Consider the following 20,411-nt stretch of genomic DNA (forward strand, 5'->3'; position numbering starts at 1 on the left):
TTGAATATGAGCTAAAAAATGTGGCACAGAATCACAGAAAGCTGAGGTCAGAAAATGTCATTGGAGATGATCTGGTCCAAGCCTGTTGCTGAGAGCAGGGCCAGTTAGAGCAGGTTGCTTAGATTCAGAATATCCCCACAGCCTCTCTGGGCAACCTTTTCCATTGAAAGACCACCCTCGCAGTATAAAAGAAAAAAAGAAAATGTTTTTTGTTATGTTAAAGCAGAATTTCCTGTATTTCATTTTGAATCATCTACCCACAGCAATATGAGCAGGCCAGCAACATCTTCAATCCCTAGTTTGCCATCTCCACTGCATAATGCTTAATCAACTTAATGGCACACACTCCAAGACCCACCAACATCACAGCTTCATCCACAAACATCCATTTCTGTCCTAGAGGAGGTGCCATTGGAGCCTGGCCTGTATTAGTTTCTGCATGGGGTCATCACTGCTGCTGTACCATTACCTGGAACCACAATAGAGATGTTCACCTTTATAGAAGCTGAGGTTAGAGTGCTGCTTTTGTAGTTTAAATGTTCTATATATTGAGGATGGTCTTACTGCATGTGGTCATTTAGAAACATAAGAATTAAGGGGGAAACATATGCCTGTAAAGGTACAATTAAAAGAACTGAGACACAGTTGTGTAAGGGCACACACACGTTTGCAGAACTATGCTTGAAATCAGATCAGATTTGATTTTTGCCTGTGAGGTATGTGGTGTTAACCACAAGCCACATGTAAAGGCTGAAGTTCCTCTTTAAATGTTGGAAAAATTCATGTTCTGGGTTAAGATCAGAGTTTCACTCTTTAATATCATTTAGCACACACCCAAACGTGTGTTCCATGGTTAAATTACTGACTACTGGCTTAGTGCTAGCTTGAGTTTCAGTATTGAAAAAGTGTAAGCATACCCTACACAATTACTAGACCAGAGTTATCAGAACTCTACTTCTGTTGATGCTCATATCACCATTGTGTATTACTTTCTTACCACATCCAGTCAGTTCTTTTTCCTGTCATATAGATATGGCAGAATAAAACTGGAAAAATTATAAAGAAAAAAAATGGGTTATGAATGACAACCTGACTTTTTTTCTAGTTCCTGTTTTAGGCACACATAGCCATAGCCAAAACCACATAATCAAATCTTTCCTCTTTCTCTTTTCCAGATGCCATTCAAAAGCACAGGAAAGCTTTGATGAATACTGAGTTGTCAAGTACTGCACAGTAAATTCTAGTAATTCTAGTAAAAAAATTACAGGAAAAATTTCAGAGAAAGTTGAGTTTGATTATTAGGTGTTGTGGATTGTATTTCTCTGTGTGGAAGTGTTATTATTTGCTGTCCCAGAAGGCCACAAGGAGCTTGGCAGCTGTTTAGTAGGTCTTTCATTCAGAGCAATGGGTTGCAGGAAAGATTTTCTTGCTCCAAGTTCAGCTTGTACAGTGATGAAAATGACCTGAAAATTGTCGAGATATCTACCTGAGATGTTAAAGCCCAAAGAGAGAAGATAAAGAAGTAAATCTTTCCCATAATAACTTGGGAAGGCAAGTTCTCACTCAAAGGCACTAGGAGATAGAAAGGGAAAAGCTATCTGATTCATTGAGTCAAATGACAAAACACACATGAAGGATGAAGGAGGCAATTTCTACTGCAAGAACACCATGTTGACAATGCCAGCAATTAATTTTCTCATTGTATTGTTGCCTCATTTTCTTTTACTTGAACTCTTTGAAATAAATAAGTAGAATTATTTTGCTGGTTCAATGGGGATCTAGGGCATTTGCTAATTGGCGTGGTACACGTTCCAGAGCAGTAGGTATCAAATGCCTGCTTTATTTTTGTTGGTGTCTTTAGAAAAAAGCAAATGTACTTCTGTCCATAATTTCTTAAATGTCCAGAATTTTTGCCATGTTACTTCTGGCTGTCACTGTATGGGATCAAAATGAAATAGTGACCACAAGACATGCTATCTATTACTGCTTCCCTACTTTTTCCATCAGCTGGCAATTGAATGACACCATCCTGTCAGCTGAAAGGATCCTGACAAAATGTTTTTGAATTGTAAAGTCTGAATGTCCTTTTGCTGTGAAGATGATTGTCTAGAGAGGCACAGATATGGCAAATGATTGACCATGCCTCAGAGCTTGATCTCATGTTTTTATGAGATGCATCTCAATTGTAGGTGCTTTGTCATGGCTCCTAGACAGGTTTCCCTGCTACCTCCTTGCAATAACAAGCTGATTAAAAGAAGTCTTCCTGAAAATTAACATTGCTAGCCAGATCAGTTCTCTGACTGCCACTAGAAGACAGCGTCCCGATTATTCTTGTCTGAGTTTTTCTTTCCAATCTGTACAGCAAGCTGTTTCTACTTGCATCTAGATCTGACACATGGGAAGCAGTGGAAACACTTAGCTGGGAATAGTAGGGGGAAGAGTGCCAGCTGTGGAGTCTTAAATTGTCTTAAGCCAATCATAAAATCACACTCTCAGTTGACTAGAGTACATTGTGTGAGGTATGGAGCTCACTGTTGGACCAAATTTGACAGCTGCTCAAGTGTACAGAATTTCTTGTTTTTCAAACACTGTGTTCTTTCTGTGCTTTTATAAAAAATGTATTTTTGAGAATCCCAGCTTTATATAGGAGTTGGATTTTAAGAAAATACAGTGCTTGCAGTCATAGGACTTTGAACTCTGTGTTGTTGCTGGATGCAATTTGAATGTCAACATTCACAGTAGTGATTGCTGATGAAACTTTTACTGAATTACAGCACCTTACAACTCTGTCCAGAGGTCTGAAATGAACACCAAAGATCAGCATCTGGGTTCTTGCCTAGTGCAATAATCCGTATCTTTCTTTAGGAAAATTTTATCATCAGAAAGGACTTATATCTTTGTAAAGCTTGAACTGTCTAAGCTGGAAATCTGGAGTCATCTGGAATATTACGTTCAATCTCCATTTCAGTTTCAGACCGTCTTCCCTCCTCTGACCCCTTCAGAAAGAGGGGGAACTCTTTTTCAGTTCTATATGTGGTGTAAAATAATGATAAAACAAATTCATGTAATGGTTGAACATTAATAGTTAATGCACTTTTCCTCTATTTCTCCACTGGAGTGAATGTAATACAGGCTGCTACGTAAAGCTCCATGCTTTATCCTAATAATGCAGGCTCGTGCCAGCAGCATCACAAGCTCACTTGGGCAAATCTTGTGAGCAGCAGCTCACTGCTACGATTGAGTTCCCCGCAGGGGCTTTTCTGATTGTTGTTTCAGAGAGATGCAGGATGACAATTGCCAGCTGTTTTCCACAGATCGGTAATATTCTGTCAGTATTCAAAAAAGAATTTACTGAACATTTCTTCTATGGGTATCAGGTCTCATGTAACAATCTCTATGAAGTGGAGCTGTTTGAGCCCCTAGATGGAGAAATGGAGGGAGATTGTGGCTACTGAGTGAAGACAGGTAATGAAGATGCCAAATCACGAGAATCCGTTTTGTGGTTTGAGCACACATGCAGTGCAAACTGGGCTGAGACTCTCAAGATAGCTTTTGAATTGTGGTGAACAGTGTGGGAGGGAAGAGGGGAATAAAAATAATTGGCTTCCAGGAGAATACCCTGAATTCCTATAATAATACTTTGTGCTAATCTTCCCATCCTGGCTTATGTAGATGTTCAGTGAGCAGTTGCTGTAGACTGCTTTGTGTGCTTTGCATGCAATGAACTACAGATAACAACTGCAGAAGCTCAGCACCTCAAACATCTCTCTTCGGGGTGATTTTTCCTCAAGCGGTGGGTTTTGTCTGCAAACTCTAAAATGATTTTTATTCATTCTGATTACACATAGCAAGGTGAGGATGTGAGACGTGCTGAGGAGCATAGTGAGTGTGGGGTGAGCATAGATTTGATGCCATTGAGAATGAGAAGCTGGCATCTCTGACCAGAATGAGGGTTTTGTGCTAGGTTTGGGTTCACCACAGAGTGCTCATGAATCCAAAAGTACAAAAAGCTGTTTTGCTTCAAGTATCAGCAGTAGGTAAGTATGGGTTGAGGACCGTGAGTTGGGCTGACAAGAAGTACTCTTAGAAAAATTGTTAAGGAGATCCTGGCACCGTCATAATAGATGCAAGTGTAACCAAGCTGGGCTGGCTTAACAGTGTTGCCAATTTCTGCCCTTTTACTGCTAGCCTTGCTTTATTAGTGCCTGCCTCAGAAATGTGTGAGTACATCAGCATTTTGGCATTCTTGCTTTTTGGCAAGTTTGTAGCTAAATCTGTGGTTGAGGTGAGTACTGAAGTGAGACTGCAGTTCTCTCCAGGGAGTAAGTAGATGAAAAGGATTTTTATTTTTTTTATATTGAAACACTATTTCTAGTGCAGCAGTTACCAATGTGAAGTATGGTGTCAACAGCATGTTTTAGGGGAGGAGAACAGATTGCAAGGATGACAAGCAGTATGAAGAATAAGGAGCTGATGAAGGAGACCACAGCACTGGTGGGAAAATCTGTATTTGGGGGATATTTGTGAGAAATGGCCAAGCGCTTTTCTTGATTATAACCTCTGTCTGAAAGCACCTACCATGGGTCCTACTGTTTGGCAGTAGAGTTCTGGACTCCAGATTACACAGCTAGAAGAACAATGTGGCATTCCAGACCTTTCCTTTTTAGCCTGTTTTGAAAATAAATGTGATACAATTGTGCCAATTCTCTTCACAGAATCATTTTTTATCTCCTTACTCATGTTCAGGGAATTTCAATGGAGAAATAAAGATTATGTTAACATTCCACAGGTTTCCTCAGAACTGCATGAATGGCAGAGGGACAAACTTTGGCCTCCAGGGATTAAAAAGGCTGCAGTTTGAGTTCAAGGTGTATGTATTCTTAACCTCCAATCGGAGAGTCAGCCCACAGTCAACACAGGTATATCTTTATACCAAGTGTGAGCTGTTTCTTGTCTGCCAGATTGTTAGGGCATGGGTGAGAAAGCTGAAACACGGTGCATAAGGAGTTGAAGGAAATAGGGAAATCCATCAACTAAAGAGCCTTTGAGTGTTCACCTTGGTATGGTCATCAGCAGTTTGACTAAAAGTAGTTGATTTCAGAGAATGTAAACACATAATTCAAGAGTATTCATCCCGTAATGACTATCACATCTCATTTGTTGACAAAGTGGTTGATAAAGAAAGACTACTAGAGCAATGATCTTCAAGGTCAAGGATATAGGCTGACAGGCTTTTCCTCTGAATTGAGTTACATAGCTGAGGGGTTAAGATGGAAGTGCAGTTACTCATCTCCCACCACAGCTGTAGACAGTGGAGTTTGGGGAGTGTCATCTCAGGTTTGATTCTGTGTCTCAGCTTTGACTACAAAAGGAACTGGGATAGCCCACTTCTTCTGGAGGGACATCTGTTAGGCACCTAACCTTCCACAGAATGACAGTGGTCTGCAGTGGCTGTGATCCAAAGAAGAAGGGGTGAAGAAGGGAGCTGTGTGCTTCCTGAGCTTGAGGTTGTATGCTAAGCAGAGCATGCTGAGAAACATTATCCTGCAGTCCTGCATTTGTCAGATGCTATTAAACAGTGGGGAAAGACAATGGAGGAGCTGGTGAATCTGTCAAATCCTTCTTGTTATTAATGCTGTATAATTCATCAAAGCATGACCTTGGAGTGGATTCTGCTGCTAGAGTTGGCCACTAACTGCCTCTGTTGCAGCTGCCCAGAGAATGATGGTCCTTGTTTCTGAAAACAGCCTCTGCCTTTGTGTTTGTCCTAGAGCCTTTCAATTAACACTCCTAAAAGGCTCAGTCTTGCGTTAGAGTCAAATGAAATGCTAAAGTCCTGTTCAGTGAGAAATGTTACCATTTCAGCATTGTGTTTTGGAACAGAAATGAATTAGGGAAAAATTGAAATGATCTGTGCAGCAAAAATCTCAGGAGGTCTCTATTAGGCAATATTAGGTTTTCATTTTTTTTACTAACGTTATTTATATAATGGACTTCATTGTTTTCTTTTATTCTTTTTTTCTTTTACTTTCCCACAGTTGAAATATTTTGATTTATTGTCAATTAAGAAAATTTGCTGATGTTCAGTACTAAATTATTTCATTATCTTCCCTCTAGCAATTATTTCTTGATAATGAAGTACTGCTTGATGGGAGCTGCAGTTGTGGAGCTTGACATATTCATTCTGATCCTCTCTCGATGCCTGATTTACGTCTCCTGTAGCACATCAGGCAGTTTGGTCAGAATTCAATCTGAAATCTTACTGTCTGATGTAGTGTTAAAGGAGTCTACTCTGTAAGGTATAAAAGGCTCAGACTTTGTTCCCATGAAGCAGTATGCTACAGCAGGGAAATGAAAGGCCATGATGCAGTGCTGAGATTCAAAATGCAAAGTTGCTGCTCAACTCAGAATATTATGTCAAATATTTATAGTTTGAGTACTTCCACTCAATTTCTTTGATATAAAATGAAAATGTAGACACAGAAGATTGAAAATATGTGCCTCTGTAAATGTACTTTCCCATGAAGAAATTGGGGTTGGGATCCAGTCTGTTTAAAGTCTCCCTTTGTTCTAGACTCCATCCTACTTCCCATATTACCAAGTTTGCCCAATCCTGTAGGTAAATCTTCATGAAGTATCCCCTGGTGAGTCTCAGGAGCCTGAAGGTCCCTATCTTCATTCACCAACTCAGGCTTAGAAGAGGTGGAACAGACTGGCACAGGCTGCCCAGAGAAGTTGCAGATGCCCTATCCCTGGAGGTGTTGAAGACCAGGCTGGATGGGGCCCTGATCTAATGCCTGCTATAGCGGATGACAACTCTGCATGCAGCAATGGGACAAGATGATCTTTGAGGTCTTTGCAACCCAAGACATTGGGTTCTTTGATTCTATGATTTTGCGTTTCAGGAAGGCAGGTGCTTATCTCCTTCCTAAGATCAGCTATAAGCTGAATTTAGCAATTCCAGACAAGTCCACTGGAGAAGCCAGGAAAACCAGGTGTCAGCCTAGGCTGTTGATGGTGACTTATGAAATAAAGAAGTGTTTGGAGCCCTTCCCTGAAAACGAAGAGACCTGCATGCAGAACAGCTTCAGTGAAAAAAAGAGGGACCAGCTGCCAGGCTGTGGCTTGATAATGAGGGACCATTCTGCTAGAGCTGAGTGTGCAGAAGTCCTGGGCCCAAAAAGCAAAAACAAGAGGGAAACTTCTCTAACCTAGGGTTATTCAGCTGTCATGTAGGGAACCTCCTCTTACAGCTTCCAGTGATGTGATGTATCTCATGTGTTTTAATGTGAAATGCAGGCATGTTCCATGGGGGAGGAGCTACAGCTCCAATTGTGTATATTCCCAGCTGGGCCAGACTACTGGAGTCACAGATTGAAAGGTACTCAGGCAGCTGTAGCATGGTGTGCCCTGCATTCCTGGCCAGCCTCAGCAAGAGCTGAGTTACCAGGATACCAGGCTCTGAATGCCTGGCATCTCACGGGGGGCAGCGCCTGTCCCCTAAACCTTAACTGTCACTTCTCCAGGCTGACAGTGCTACCTGGCAGAGAAGCAAAAAGTCTGGAAATGTGATATGTTCTTTTGTTTTTCGGTAGTGATTACCTCTAAGCAGTGTTGCTGCTTTGCTAAGTCAAAAAGAACTAATCCCCTTCTGTCATGGGGGAAAAAATGTCATGGCTGTGAGAACCACTGAGCTTATTTCCAAATAGATGCCTCAGCGTTTTGATATTTTCTGTGGGATTAACCAGCAATGCAGAAAGGCTAATGCGTATGCAGAGCTTTCATTTGCTTCTGTGACAATTTGCCAGGGGGCACACTGAACTTTGTCATGGGGAATGGTGCCATTTCCCCTCCTTCCCTGTGAGGTTAAGCAAAAAGCTTTGTTAGTAACATAGAAACACTTTGCAGCTTATCATCAGCTCTGGGTAGTTTTTCTTAGCTCCTTGCTTCTCATTTCTACTTTCCTTAAATTTCTGTTTCTTTTACCAAATCAGAAAGGGTGGCTTGCTGTTTTATAAGAAGAGAAGCTACATAATGAAAGGTGTGAAAGTGGCACCTGTACTGCAGTCAAAGCATCTTTGCTGACATAAAATAGACACTGAAGAGCCTCTCTGCTGATTTGCTACACTTTTTTCCTTTCAGCATTAGCTGCTTGTAGCTTAAAAGAAAATAAATAAATAAAAATACGGTTTTCTGTGCTATGTATGTAAACCTAACTTCTAATGATGGTTTTGAGCAGTGCTTTTGTGTCCTTCTGAGGCTGCCTCTGAGCATCTGGTGCTGATGGACACAGGCAGCAGTCGCTGCAGAATACTAACGCTGCTGCTGGCTCCTCCTATGGCTCCTCTGCTGAAAAATGCTTTAGACTATTCAGCATCCTTACACCATGCTGAGCAACAGGATGGCAGAGATGCCATGCTCAGGGATTTTTTTTTTCCAATTCAGAGCAAGAAGACTGCAACAGCGATGGCTCTTTGTTTTGCATTGCTGTGCCCAGGCTCCTTTTGAAGCTGCAGTCATTTATATGCATAAATATCAAGCCTGTCATTTGTTGCATGCTTTCATAGCATTTGTTTGACAAAGGAAATGAAGAGAGAAAAGAGCTGAACATCTTCTATTCCAGTCCTAGGAAATGAATGGCTGCATAGTTACGGTGATTATTTTCTTTCTGGTTTTATTAGGTCAGTGTCCTCCACAATTTGTTTTCCTTCCTGTCCTGCTGTCCCACGTAAAGGACCACAAGAGGACCTCCTCCTCCTTCCCCTTTGTCTTTCTCCCACACGGACATGGGATATCTTTCACAATACCTACCGGTAACAATTGTCACAGCAGAGCCTCTTGCCATGCACTGACACAGATTTATTTTGCCTCATTCTTACATTAACCATCTGACAAATTCACTCTGCATCACCGTTTAATGCAGAGAAACAAGAATCCTGCTGTAATTGTATTTTTGATCATTCCCTTGGGTTTTCTCTGTTCACCCTGGGCAAAATGCATGCTTGTTGTTTGCTCTGAATGCTGTGTATTTCTGCATCTTCTAGATTGACGCTATATTTACTGGTCATTTCTGGAAAGCTTTCTCTGTGTTTTAGAAGACAACTAAAATATGCTACTTGTGTAGTGCAGGTTTTCCATTAAACCAGTTGCTAAAGTATCACAGGAATGTTGTTCTGATGCCAGGGGGGAGGAGGGAGAGCTTAGTAGAATTGCCAATAGGAGAGGGGGCAGCCTGTGAGACAATCCCTCCATTAAACGTGGTCTGCACAATGAAAAGCTTGGGAAGCCTTTCTAAGCCCTCACGCACTTAGGCTTTGTGCCCAGGCTTGAGGTCTCAGACATGTAGGTAGTTTCTGAACACCACAGAGAGGGAACCGTTTCAGCAAATTTATCCAGATTACCTGGATGATTTATTGAACTGTCTTGGATCTTTGTTTGCATGCGTCTCTCTTGGCATGCGACTCCAGCAGAACAGAAGTGGTAATTCCACCCCTGCCCTCCATCCAGCCAATGCTGCTGAACTGTCAGAGAGGTCTTGGGGACAGCAGCACATGCAGCCCCTTTGAGCACTCTCACTGCTAAGCAGCGATTTCTTTTTTCTCTTGAGTAAGGGTAACTTTTTGTGCTTCCTGTTTTTACCACTCTTCCCTAATCTTATAAAAACCTCGAAGCAGTAGTATTGTAGTTATGATGGTCTAAAGATCTAAACGGTGCAGGATTTATAGGAAGGAGTAATATCTTTTCCTGAAGAAGGGCTTGTGTGCCTGAAGGCTTGTCTGTTTTGGTTTTTTTTTCCCAAATGTATCAGTTGGTCTAATAAAATATATTGCTTCTGCCTACGAATTTTGCCTTACTTATTAAAACCATTGCCTTCAGGACACAGAACACTTTTAACTTGGTGGAAAACTCCAGTGTCAAGGTGATAGAGTGAAGTTCAGCAATGTAATTTCCATGTCCCAAGCCAAGTGGTACAAATTAGAACAAGTTGGGGTGAACGCTATCCACCCCAGTTGTTCTGCACATCGTTAGGGGTCCTTTCATCCCCGTGCTACATCAATATTTTGTCTTTCCTACATCTTAGCTATAAGAGGCAGCTCTTTTCTAACACTGAATGGGGGTTGGACTCGATGATCTCTGGAGGTCCCTTCCAACCCCTACAATTCTGTGATTCTGTGATTCTGTGAAATGCACTTTGGATAATGTGTTTTGTATGCTTCCTCAGTAGAAAGAGCAACTGTTATGGTATGCTTAATGAAACTTCTCTGTCTCCTGGTTATTTTCTCAACTGAACATATCTGCACATTGGTTTATTGTAAGTGAGCTTGAGGGAGGTGAGAAAAAAGCCCAGTGGGACTGAGTAGACTGCTTTTCTGTGAAGGATCAGCTCAGTGTTGACAACAATCAAGGAAATTAGTACATTTGACACCTTCAAGGGCTCTTTTTTCTTTTTATACTCACAGGTGAACTTTCTGTGGAAGACATACAGGACCCATTCCTTGTCAGTGTACATATTATCACAGACCCCGGTGAATCCAAGACTCTTCAGCAAGCGATCGATAAGCTTCTGGCCTGGATCCATCCAGAACTCCAGCTGTTTCGAGTCTCAGAAAGACGTGTGTCCAAGAAGCAAAGGAAGCCAGATAAAGCTGGTGTTTCCCAGCCAGCCCTCGCTGTCATTCTGTTTCTGCAAGAGGAATATGGAGAAGAACCCATCTTGCAACTCCACGAAACCTTTCAGCGGCCACCTTGGCATTACCACCACACAGAGCGAGTGCATGGGAAGTTCCTCCCTTACATGCCATGCAGCCAGGACTTTTACACTTTGGCTCCAGAGACTCCTCTGTGGGCTATTCGTCCAGTGCATTATGGAAAGGAAATTATCCGCTTCACAATATACTGCAGAAATGAAAACTTTGTTGATATTTTGAAGTTTTATGAGTTAATACTGAAAAGACCAGTATGTCAGAAAAAAGCAGACTTTTGTGTTTTTCCTGTCTATTCTAACATGGAAATAGACATCCAGTTTTCTTTAAAAAAGCTTCCAAAGGGCCACACGCCAATGCCAACTGAGTCAGCGGTGTTGGAGTTCAGAGTGAAAGATGTTGGACAGCTTGTTCCTCTCCTGCCCAACCCTTGCAGCCCAATCAGTGAAGGCAGATGGCAGACTGAAGATCATGATGGAAATAGGATCCTTTTGCAGGTGAGCCCAGCACAGAGTGAAACAGAAGCACAGTGATTGACTTTGTGCAGAAAACCTTAGCCTACTTTAGCAACAAGAAGTGGAGGCTCTCCTACTGCTCTGTGCTAGATGAAAGAGCCAGGACACTACTGCTAAAGAGCTCAAAAGCCCTTGCTGTGTGTATAAATACTCAGGAAGGCAGTTGTTGATACTATCCAGATATCAGTCAACCTCAGTTTATGCAAAGAATGATGTGAGATGAGGTAGCCGTTTTAAAAAATGAGGAGAGAGGGAATTATGAGTCCAAGTAGAGAAATGATGGCTGATGGGTAAAGTTTTATAAAAAGTATACACACAGAACTGATAGTTCTATAAAATAGCTCTCAGCTGTGAGATTTTTGTGAGAGACAAGAATTCCTGATGTTTTAAATTATTTTCTAGCATCAATTTGAAAAAAAACAAGGTGACAGCACCTGTATTTTGCCCAGTGATTATCAGGATGGGGAGAAAGGAGGTAAAGGAAAAGAAATGCAACCTGGAAAGCAGCCTGGGATTCAGATTCACACAGATTCTCCTTTCAGAGTAATCTCAGGTGCTCATAATCAAGTCCTAGAAGATGATTTGTTCGTTAAGACATCTGTAGCCATGATTTCTAGGCAGCGTATCAGCATGCATCACATCTGAGGGAGTTAAGCAAGAAAACAGGAAGGAAGTTTTAAATAGCCACCTGCTCCACAAAGGGTTTGTGTGGCAATCCTGAGTGAGGTTCACCTGCACTCCTTGTCTGTAGAGGTGAAGGCATTTGTTGCTGCTTAGCATATGAAAGAAGGAGTATAGACCTTGGGAAGACAGTTGTTCAGTTTCTGAGGAAGAGTGTTTGTTTTGGAGTGCATTTCATTTGTGAACTCAGCTTCCTCACCCTTCTGCCAAAATAAAGAAGGTTACTCATCACTCTGTAGGCATATCTGTGTTTGGTTGAGATAGCCTGTTAACCTGAGCCACCACCACTATGCCTTTAGACAACAGCCACTTTCACTCCTTTTCCTTTTTTTTCTTTTTTTTTTTTTTTTTTTTTTGCCAAGTGTTTTCTAAGTGATATAACTGCTTTATGGGATCTTGCACTGATTTCAAGTAAATTCAGCAGAAGGCAAATAAATAAACAACAAAAAAATGGAAAACACACTAGAGGCCTTGTAAATAAGGCTTTTAATTTCAAAACAGTAAATTTTCAGAAATAATAGGCACCACACAATGTGGAGGCAAAGTGAGACTTACCAAACTGCAGACTAAGATAAGCCTTACAAAAAAAATTAAAACAAGATTTTAATTATAGGCATCAAAAGAGAAGAATGAAATCCTCCCAGTGCAAGATTTTCATTTCTGTTTTCAGTGAGGGTGATAATGTGAAGCTGAACTGCAAGTGGGAATTCAGTTAAAGAAATGGAAATCATCACATAGAACCGTAGAATCATCTGGGCTGGAAAAGGCTTTCTGGGAGTGGAATGAAGCAAAAGAAGTTCAATATGAGCAAAACAGGGGGAGAGCAGAGGCTGTAAAATCCTGTAGTAAAGGTTCCGTTATACAGGTTTAAGAATTTCATACTATCAGGAGAGAAATCAGGAAAATGTCCTGTTTGTACTCAGACATCTTGCAGCCTCCCCATGGAAAGGGGAATGTAGTCTCCAGTATGCACAGAGTTTGCATCCCATAAGGCGTATGGACAGTGCTTGTGCCTGCACAGCTCCTGCACAAGGTGCTGCAGGTCTCACATGTGCTTGGCCTCCAGAAGGGCAACTTCAAAGAGGTGCACATGCAGGGAACAGCTCCCAGTGTGTGCAGAGGAGGAATGCTAAGAAATAGAAACTGCTGGAGTAAGGTCATGGGAGTCAAGCCAAGGTCAATCTGTTGGGACCGTGCTCTGAAAATACGTCAGAAGGTGAACAGCAGGAATGGGAAAAGGTGGTTTCACCTAAAGTACTCTTCTGGCACAGGAGCAAAAACCTGTCAAAAAGCAGATTTAAGTCAGCCACTGTATTGATGGCCACCTTCATAACAGCCATCCAGCAAGTGCAAACAGGTTAACATCTTAATTCAAGGCAGGGTGGTCATTTAAGGAAAAGGAATTATATGATGGGGCATGGGTTATAGGAGGCATTTGATTTGGAGGTCTGTGGACTTCTTTATACTCTTTGAATTCTTTCTAACTTAAAAGCAAATTATAGTCTACCTTTTAAAGTAAGATATAGGACTACCTTTCAACTTCTTGCAGAGTGGTGTTATTAACAGTATTATCAATACCACACCATTAGTAATAACTTTCACCTCTTCATAATTCTGCAAGTCCAAAGAATGACTGCACCACATTTTTCAGCCTGGACGTAAGTTGGTGCTTAGTAATTAATGGAATGTTTTTATTTACTAGCTATTGGTATTTGTACTTTCCTACAGATTACAATAACTGTTATACTTAGAATTGTAGATATATGACCCTGTCAATAACAGGCAGTGATTAATGTTTGAAATTGGAGCATGATTCCATGATTAGATTAACAAGATGTTAATCTTGTTAATCTTGTTTTTCTTTGTGCACTCACAGGTACTCAGATACTTGCCAGCCAAAATAATTCATATTCTTCAAAACTGCATTTTGCAAATGGAATTATCAAAGGGCTTAAATAGAGTCAGTGCAGGAGAAAATAAGGTTATTTATGAGCAGGATAAGTCTCTTTAATATCATGGACTTTGTTCCTTCATTTGCTTGGAAGCCAGTTAAAATTGTTTTGTCACAGTAACTTTTGCATGTTGGCAAGTTAGCTCCAGTGGTGTACCTGTGTACCAACCAATGCTAAGCAAGAACTAAGAGCAACACTTATGGGTAGGAAGACACCCACTCTGCTTCACCACTGCTAAGCCCAGAAGCAGGAACTGTGGGAAAAATATGTAAATATTGTGGCTAAGATTATACCAGTTACTGGTACACAGAATATACTGCTAGTTTCATAGATCTTATCCAGATTCCTGGCTGCCTCTGGGCTTAACCCTCACAGGGGCATCTGAAGAGCTGGTGAATGTGCATGCCTGACAACGCAGTGTGGGAAGCAGGAGAGGTTAATAAGTGATGTGCTAGCTTAGTCTTGTGTGGCTGGCAAGCTAAGGCTAGTGAGCAGAAAGTGCACAGGTGATAGACTCTTCAAATTAGGAGAATGTCTTCAGATAAGGTAGAAAAATAAAGGAAAGAAGCCCAGTCTCACTACGAATAGAATAGGATAGAAGCCTATCTCACTATGGCAGTAGAGTTCTTAGTACTAATGATTAGTTTTGGTGGGGACATAGCTGAGTCAGTCTATAACTCAGATGGGAGGTGATTTCTCAGGTTTTTTTTATCTCTGTCTTCTTCATTGATGCAGATATATTTCATGGCATAGTAAGATCTCTGATAACTCTTTACATCCAGCAAAATCTCTTGACAAGGTATCTATCAAGTGTTACAAGACACTCATTCTAGTTTTGTAAGCATACAACATACTTTTCAAATATGATCAATTCAGATTTAAATTGCATTTGTGGATTTTGTCTTTTTATATTCTGTCCTGAATACATTTTACCTCACAAGTAAAACTTATTATGGTGATGATAAAGACTAACCTTTGCTATTTTTTCTCAAGCTGATTTTTTTAAGATATATTTTATTTCTGAATCAATCCCACTGGTTTAAATTCACTGATTAAACAAACACCATCATGCTCCTATTGAGTAATGCTCGGAAAGCCTGTGTTTGCAATAGTGACATAATTGCAGTACAGCCCATTCGACTGGTTCTGATCTTTTTTCTTTATAAGCAGGTAACTTAAAGTAGGCTACAGGAGCACTTGTGGAATGCTTGTCCAGTATGGGCAGCCCATGTTAAGCTGAAAGTATTTCTCCGTGAGGTTCACCCCAAGTTTGTTGCATTCCTGGATTATGTTTCATGAAATTCTTCTACAACCTATTGTAATGCATAAAGACTCTAAATCCCTCCCTGCTTCACAAAGATTTGCGCAGAGATTATGAATGAGTAGCAGATTAGCATTAGATGAGAAAGCCTATTCTGTCAGAGAGCTGATCAATTCATTCTACAGCCAGTTTTGATGTGTGTGTTTTTGACAGGGTCTGGCACATCTCTCTCCCTGGATTTGGAGTTCCTATCAAAACCTACTTTCTTGGTGTGGTGGAAGCTGTGCACACCTGTTTAGATCAGGTTTTATTGTCTTATGAGGCTGATCCTTCTTGCCAGCATCTCCACCAAGCTTGCTCCTGATGCCAGCAGTTGGGTCAGGCTGTGGCAAGACAGCAAGCAATGAAGAAATGAAATGGTGAGAAGGCTGAAGATAGGTAATTAAATAAAGGAAATAATTCAGAAAGAAATTCAGCCCATGGAACTAAAAGGTCAAGAGAAGAGCTGAGAAGCAGAGAGGAGGCTAAAGAGCAGCTGAATGGGCATGACGTAGAGTCATAGAATGGCTGGGGTTGAAAAGGACCTTAAAGATCACAAAATCATAGAATTCTTAGACTTGGAAGGTTCCTTTAAAGGCCATCTAGTCCCACTCCTCCGTGATGAGCAGGGACTTGCAAAGCTAGATTGGGTTGCCCATGGCTTGATCCAGCCTCACTTGAAAGTCTCCTGGGATGGGGCACCAACCACAACTCTGGGAAACCTGTTCCAGTGCCTCACCACTCCCACTGTAAAAGACTTTTTCCCTATATCTAGCCTAGATCAACCGTCTTTAAGCCTAAAAGCATTTCCCCTTGTTCTGTCACATCAGACCTGCTTAAGAGCCTGACCCCTTCTTTCCCATAGAATTATCTATTAAAGGGAAGACTTCCATAGTGCCCACACAGAATTTGTCCCTGTGAAAATGTCAGATCTGTCCCCAAAAGCCTTGTGTTTCCACGTCAGTTTTGTCTTAGTGTTGCCATTGTTTATCCTTTCACAAACAAGAAGACTGCATTTGCTTGCATCCCTGGTTTCTTTAGATGCCTAGTCTTCCCTGTTACCAACTGGTCTGCTGAAACACAAAGACATTGCATGGGAGCAAGCTGTGTCAGACAATCCAGTCTTCTCTCTGCAAAGTAGGAGAAGCATGAACTCCTGCTGATTCATCACGAGTTGTAACTGATTCCACTTGGCATATCTGATATCAGAGTTACTGCGTAGAAAAAAGGAGTATCCTTGATTAGTGCAACCAGCAATATAATAAAGAGTGCTATCTTGTATGAGCCCATCAAAAGAATGGGGTGATCTGCTTTATAATTTCAGAGTGCCATGTGATCATTTCTGGGTTACCCAGAAGTGTCTTCAATTAAGAAACTGCTGGTACTTTCTTCATGGACACGAGTCTTTTATCTTGTTGAGAAATTTCTTAAGCAAATTAACTCATCAACTGTGTAAATAAACTGACGTTGCATAAAGACATCTAAAGTGACTTCCAGTCATATCTTGTTGACAGTTTAACTCATTTTATTTGATTCTTTTGCACCCATGAATCCCTATCAGTTTATGAAACTGTGGTTAGTTTACTCATGAATATGTTTAATTCTTTATGGCGTTAAAGCAAACATCTTATTTTGTTAAACAGAAATAGGTTATGGATTAATATACTTCATTACAGATATACTGGAATATATATTTACATTCATCAACAATGCCTAATTGAATTCCTAAGGATTGGCTGTCCTGTAAATCACCTCCAGATAGGCAATCAGAAACAAGCAAAAAAATTTTATAGACATGAAAATTCTTTTTATCTTGTATTTTCCTCCTGTAAAATCACTGCAATGAGAAAGAGAAGATTGTTGTGACAGATCTAGGTCACTAAGATAATATGATGTGCACTAGCAAGATGTTTGAAGCAGCAGTGTATGGAGTTCTTTTAGAGAAAGGGGATAACAAAATGACCTCCTTGGCTGCCGGGCCTCATCCATTTCTGTCATGCCATATAATCTCTTTTGTAAAATTATCAAGCTCCATTTTTACCATTACTTGCTCCAGAAGACTCTTCTGATGCGATTAGAAACCCTTTAGTAGTTTGTCATACATGTTTCTTAATGGATAATTCATCTTATCTTTCTTTTTCTTTTTGCCTGCATCTTTTTCAGTTTGAATTTATTCTTATTCATATAGGGGTGATTTAAGGCACATGCAGCATTCTGGATGAGGCCTTACTAGTGTTGTATGCACTGCATTAATTATTCTTTACCTAACTTGAAACTGCTCAGAGTCATGTTTCTCACAGCCTTGTCACTTTGGTAGTGCATAGTGACCAAGATCTCTAATTCCTCCTCCTCTGTTATTTCTGACTGACAAGCCCCACAACTGAGACAATGTTTATTTAAAGGGTTTTTGCAGTTCGTCCCATTAATTCCTCTCTCTTTTGGGACTGAAATCAAGCATTTTGTATTACATGAAAAATTCCAGTAAAAAGAATCTCAAACAAACTTTTTAAAATGCAAACTTCTAAAAGCCTTGTTGAGATGAGTGGGATGATGACAAGAGTTTATAATTGCTGAGACACTAGGGGCTTAGTTTACTTATCAGTGTCTAATCCCATATGAGAGTCACCTGGCCTCCAGCTACTCCTTGAGGACATTGGCTCTCCACATGTAACAACTGTTCAAGAATCCTGCAGGTAGGCAACTGAATTTCTCTGGAGGGATGAGATTTGGAACCAGATTCAGATCGTAACCATCAGCTCTCTTTGTCGTAGGTGTCTACAAGCAAGTTAGATGTCTAAAGCTGTCCTTAAAATCCTTAGGAGCTATCTTACTGAGCAAGTGAATTCTGGAGTATTCCGCTCAGCGAACTGGATGAAAGAGATAATGTCCCTGTTGAAAGAAGTGGTATATTCCCATTGAGATGACAGAGAATTAAGTTACTTGCTAAAGGCTTTTTGATGTCTCGGAGGAAAAATAAAAACATTTGCACCACAGAAATAAAGAAATGAGGAATAATGGTAGTACCATACATCTCCCATTTCTTTATTTTTGTTCTTTAGCTGTCACTAGGGTATTAATGTTGGAAAGCAGAATATGAATGAATCTGAACAAGTCAATATTATGTGAGGATTTCAAGCTAGTGTAATTCAGCCTGCAAGGCAGGGATCCTCTTCCATTTATTCTTGTTTCCTTGAAGGCTCCTTATGTAAATATTTGGGATTTTGGCAGGGTGATTTCTCTTTGTTATTGAAGTGAAACATTTGCTGTGAGCATACTGAATGAAGTGTGCTTCGTAATTATTTGCAGTAACAACTCAGCATCGGAGACTTACAGTTGTAAGACTGCCAATTCTGTATTAATATGATCTTCTTTTCTCCTTCTCCTGCTGCAGCAAGCACGCAGTTGGTGTAGGAAGTCTGCAAAGCAGAACAAGCATCCATATCCATCTGTGTCAACAGATTCCCACTTCACCACTTTGCCAGGCTTTCATCCTCAGAGCCACCAATCTGTCCCTGAACCGCCAAAAGAAATGAGTCAGAACAAGGTGCATCATGCAAATGGCCTTGGCCATTATCTTGGTTTCTCCCAGCAGGACCTCAGACACAGTGATCAAGAAGACTTCACACGCAGATCCAGCAGTGCCTCCAGCATTTTGTGGTCATTTCAACGAAGCAAGTCTCTGTTCTGCTTGCCTACAGTGAGTTCCTCCTCAGCCTCAGAGAATGCTCATTTCAGAGAAGCGTTTCAGTTTTTAAATAGTGAGTCACCTGCAACCAGGTTAAAAACATGGAGATGCAGCCCTAGGCTTAACATTGATGACTTGGAGGATGCACAGGAGACTGATGTGGACACAGGGAGGAAGCTGTCTTTCTCAGATCTGTCTGTGGTCTCTGCATACTCTGCCCTTAACAGATTTTGCAATGACTTGGAAGCCTCTCTTCCGCCATGGAAGCAAGCCTGCAGAACGAGTGCAAAGGCTTCTACCAGTGGAAGGCCTGTATCCTCCGTGTGCAGTACCTTTGATCCCATGGATGGTTCGCTGCCATCTCTCTCTGAGTGGCCATCCAGCTCATTCATGGCAACGTCTCTCTCTAAGCAGCCCAAACAGTCTTCAAGAACAGCCCCTTGTTCCCTTGATGATTGTGGTAGCATTTTCCCAGTTTTACCAACTAATGACGAAGAATTTTACATCTGAGGTTTCTCTGTCTCACACCTTCTGGGACAAATTTCTTTTTGTGATGACTGGGCCCTACTTGAGCTTACAGGATTTTTCTCATGGAAGAGAAGGTGATGCAGAGAAGTATGCTAGATGTTTGAAGAAAGCTCCTGGATCCCTCAAGAGATGAATGTTCCCAAAGAATGTACCATAAAGCAGTCTGAGCTGGTGCCCAGTACCTCTGCATGGGGGGAGATGATCTGCACAAAGGCTTTTCCGTTCCAGTGCAGGGCAGAGGGTTCCTATGACTGACCCTTAGACTGTTGGTGAACAAAATTCCAGAAAAGATGCGTAATAATCCAATTCTCCTTGATACAAACTGAAGAGTAATTTGTGACACCAAACTGCTTTAAATTTTCGGAGAAATTCCCTTAACTCAGAAAGATGGGAGTACAAAGAGATCTTCTTTTCTGCTTGCAAGTTCCAAAGGTAGCTATAAGGATGCATGTCCCAGTAGCGTGTCTCCAATAGGCTCAGAGAAGCCTGTGAGGTTGCCCATCATTCTGTCTAATATCTGAGAGTTTACACTGCTGGGAAGAAAGAAGCTCCATTCCTTCCACAGGGAAGAGGAAGCTCCACTGGATATCTTTGCTTTGACTGTACAGAGAGTGCCAAACTGGAAATTTGATGTAACTTTTTCTACTCATCTGCACATGCAACCCGTTCTTTCCAGCTGGGACTGTAGTCTGAACTGCTTTATATAAGCCAGTGGTAATTCAAGTAAACAATATTTACTACCTCTAACTCAGACAATTCAGAGTTTACCTTTTTGGAATACAAAGCAAGGAAAATAACCCAGCATTTTTATACCTTGCACCATCAATCCAAAATATATAACAACTTCATTTTTTTAAGGGTTGTTATTTTTCTGTAAAAATAATTGATGCAAAGATGTATTCTTCTTATTTCCAGAGCAAGCATATTTGTTCTTCTCATACAAGTCTGTCCAAAGGGAAAACAAGTCAAAATTTACTGGCTTTTAAATTGTGTTTTTAAAATACATATTCTTGATAACCGGTTTTGCTACAATTAAATTGATATTCA

The 20,411-nt window shown here is 40.9% G+C and overlaps 1 protein-coding gene across 1 annotated transcript in view; it reads left to right on the plus strand.

Annotated features, from left to right (window-relative positions):
• Positions 1–20,160, plus strand: part of FAM124A (family with sequence similarity 124 member A) — a 36,938-nt gene extending 16,778 nt beyond the window's left edge. Inside the window, exons 3-4 of the mRNA XM_042839141.1 lie at positions 10,461–11,200; positions 18,543–20,160. Of these exons, the coding sequence (XP_042695075.1) occupies positions 10,461–11,200; positions 18,543–19,346 (1,544 nt within the window). The 3' untranslated portion in view covers positions 19,347–20,160. The remainder of the gene's footprint in view (positions 1–10,460; positions 11,201–18,542) is intronic.
• Positions 20,161–20,411: the final 251 nt, after the last annotated feature.

Source organism: Centrocercus urophasianus, unplaced genomic scaffold (genome assembly GCF_019232065.1).
Source record: "Centrocercus urophasianus isolate 14NV4802_14NV808 unplaced genomic scaffold, USGS_Curo_1.0 seq_9, whole genome shotgun sequence".
Classification (NCBI taxonomy): Eukaryota; Metazoa; Chordata; class Aves; order Galliformes; family Phasianidae; genus Centrocercus; species Centrocercus urophasianus.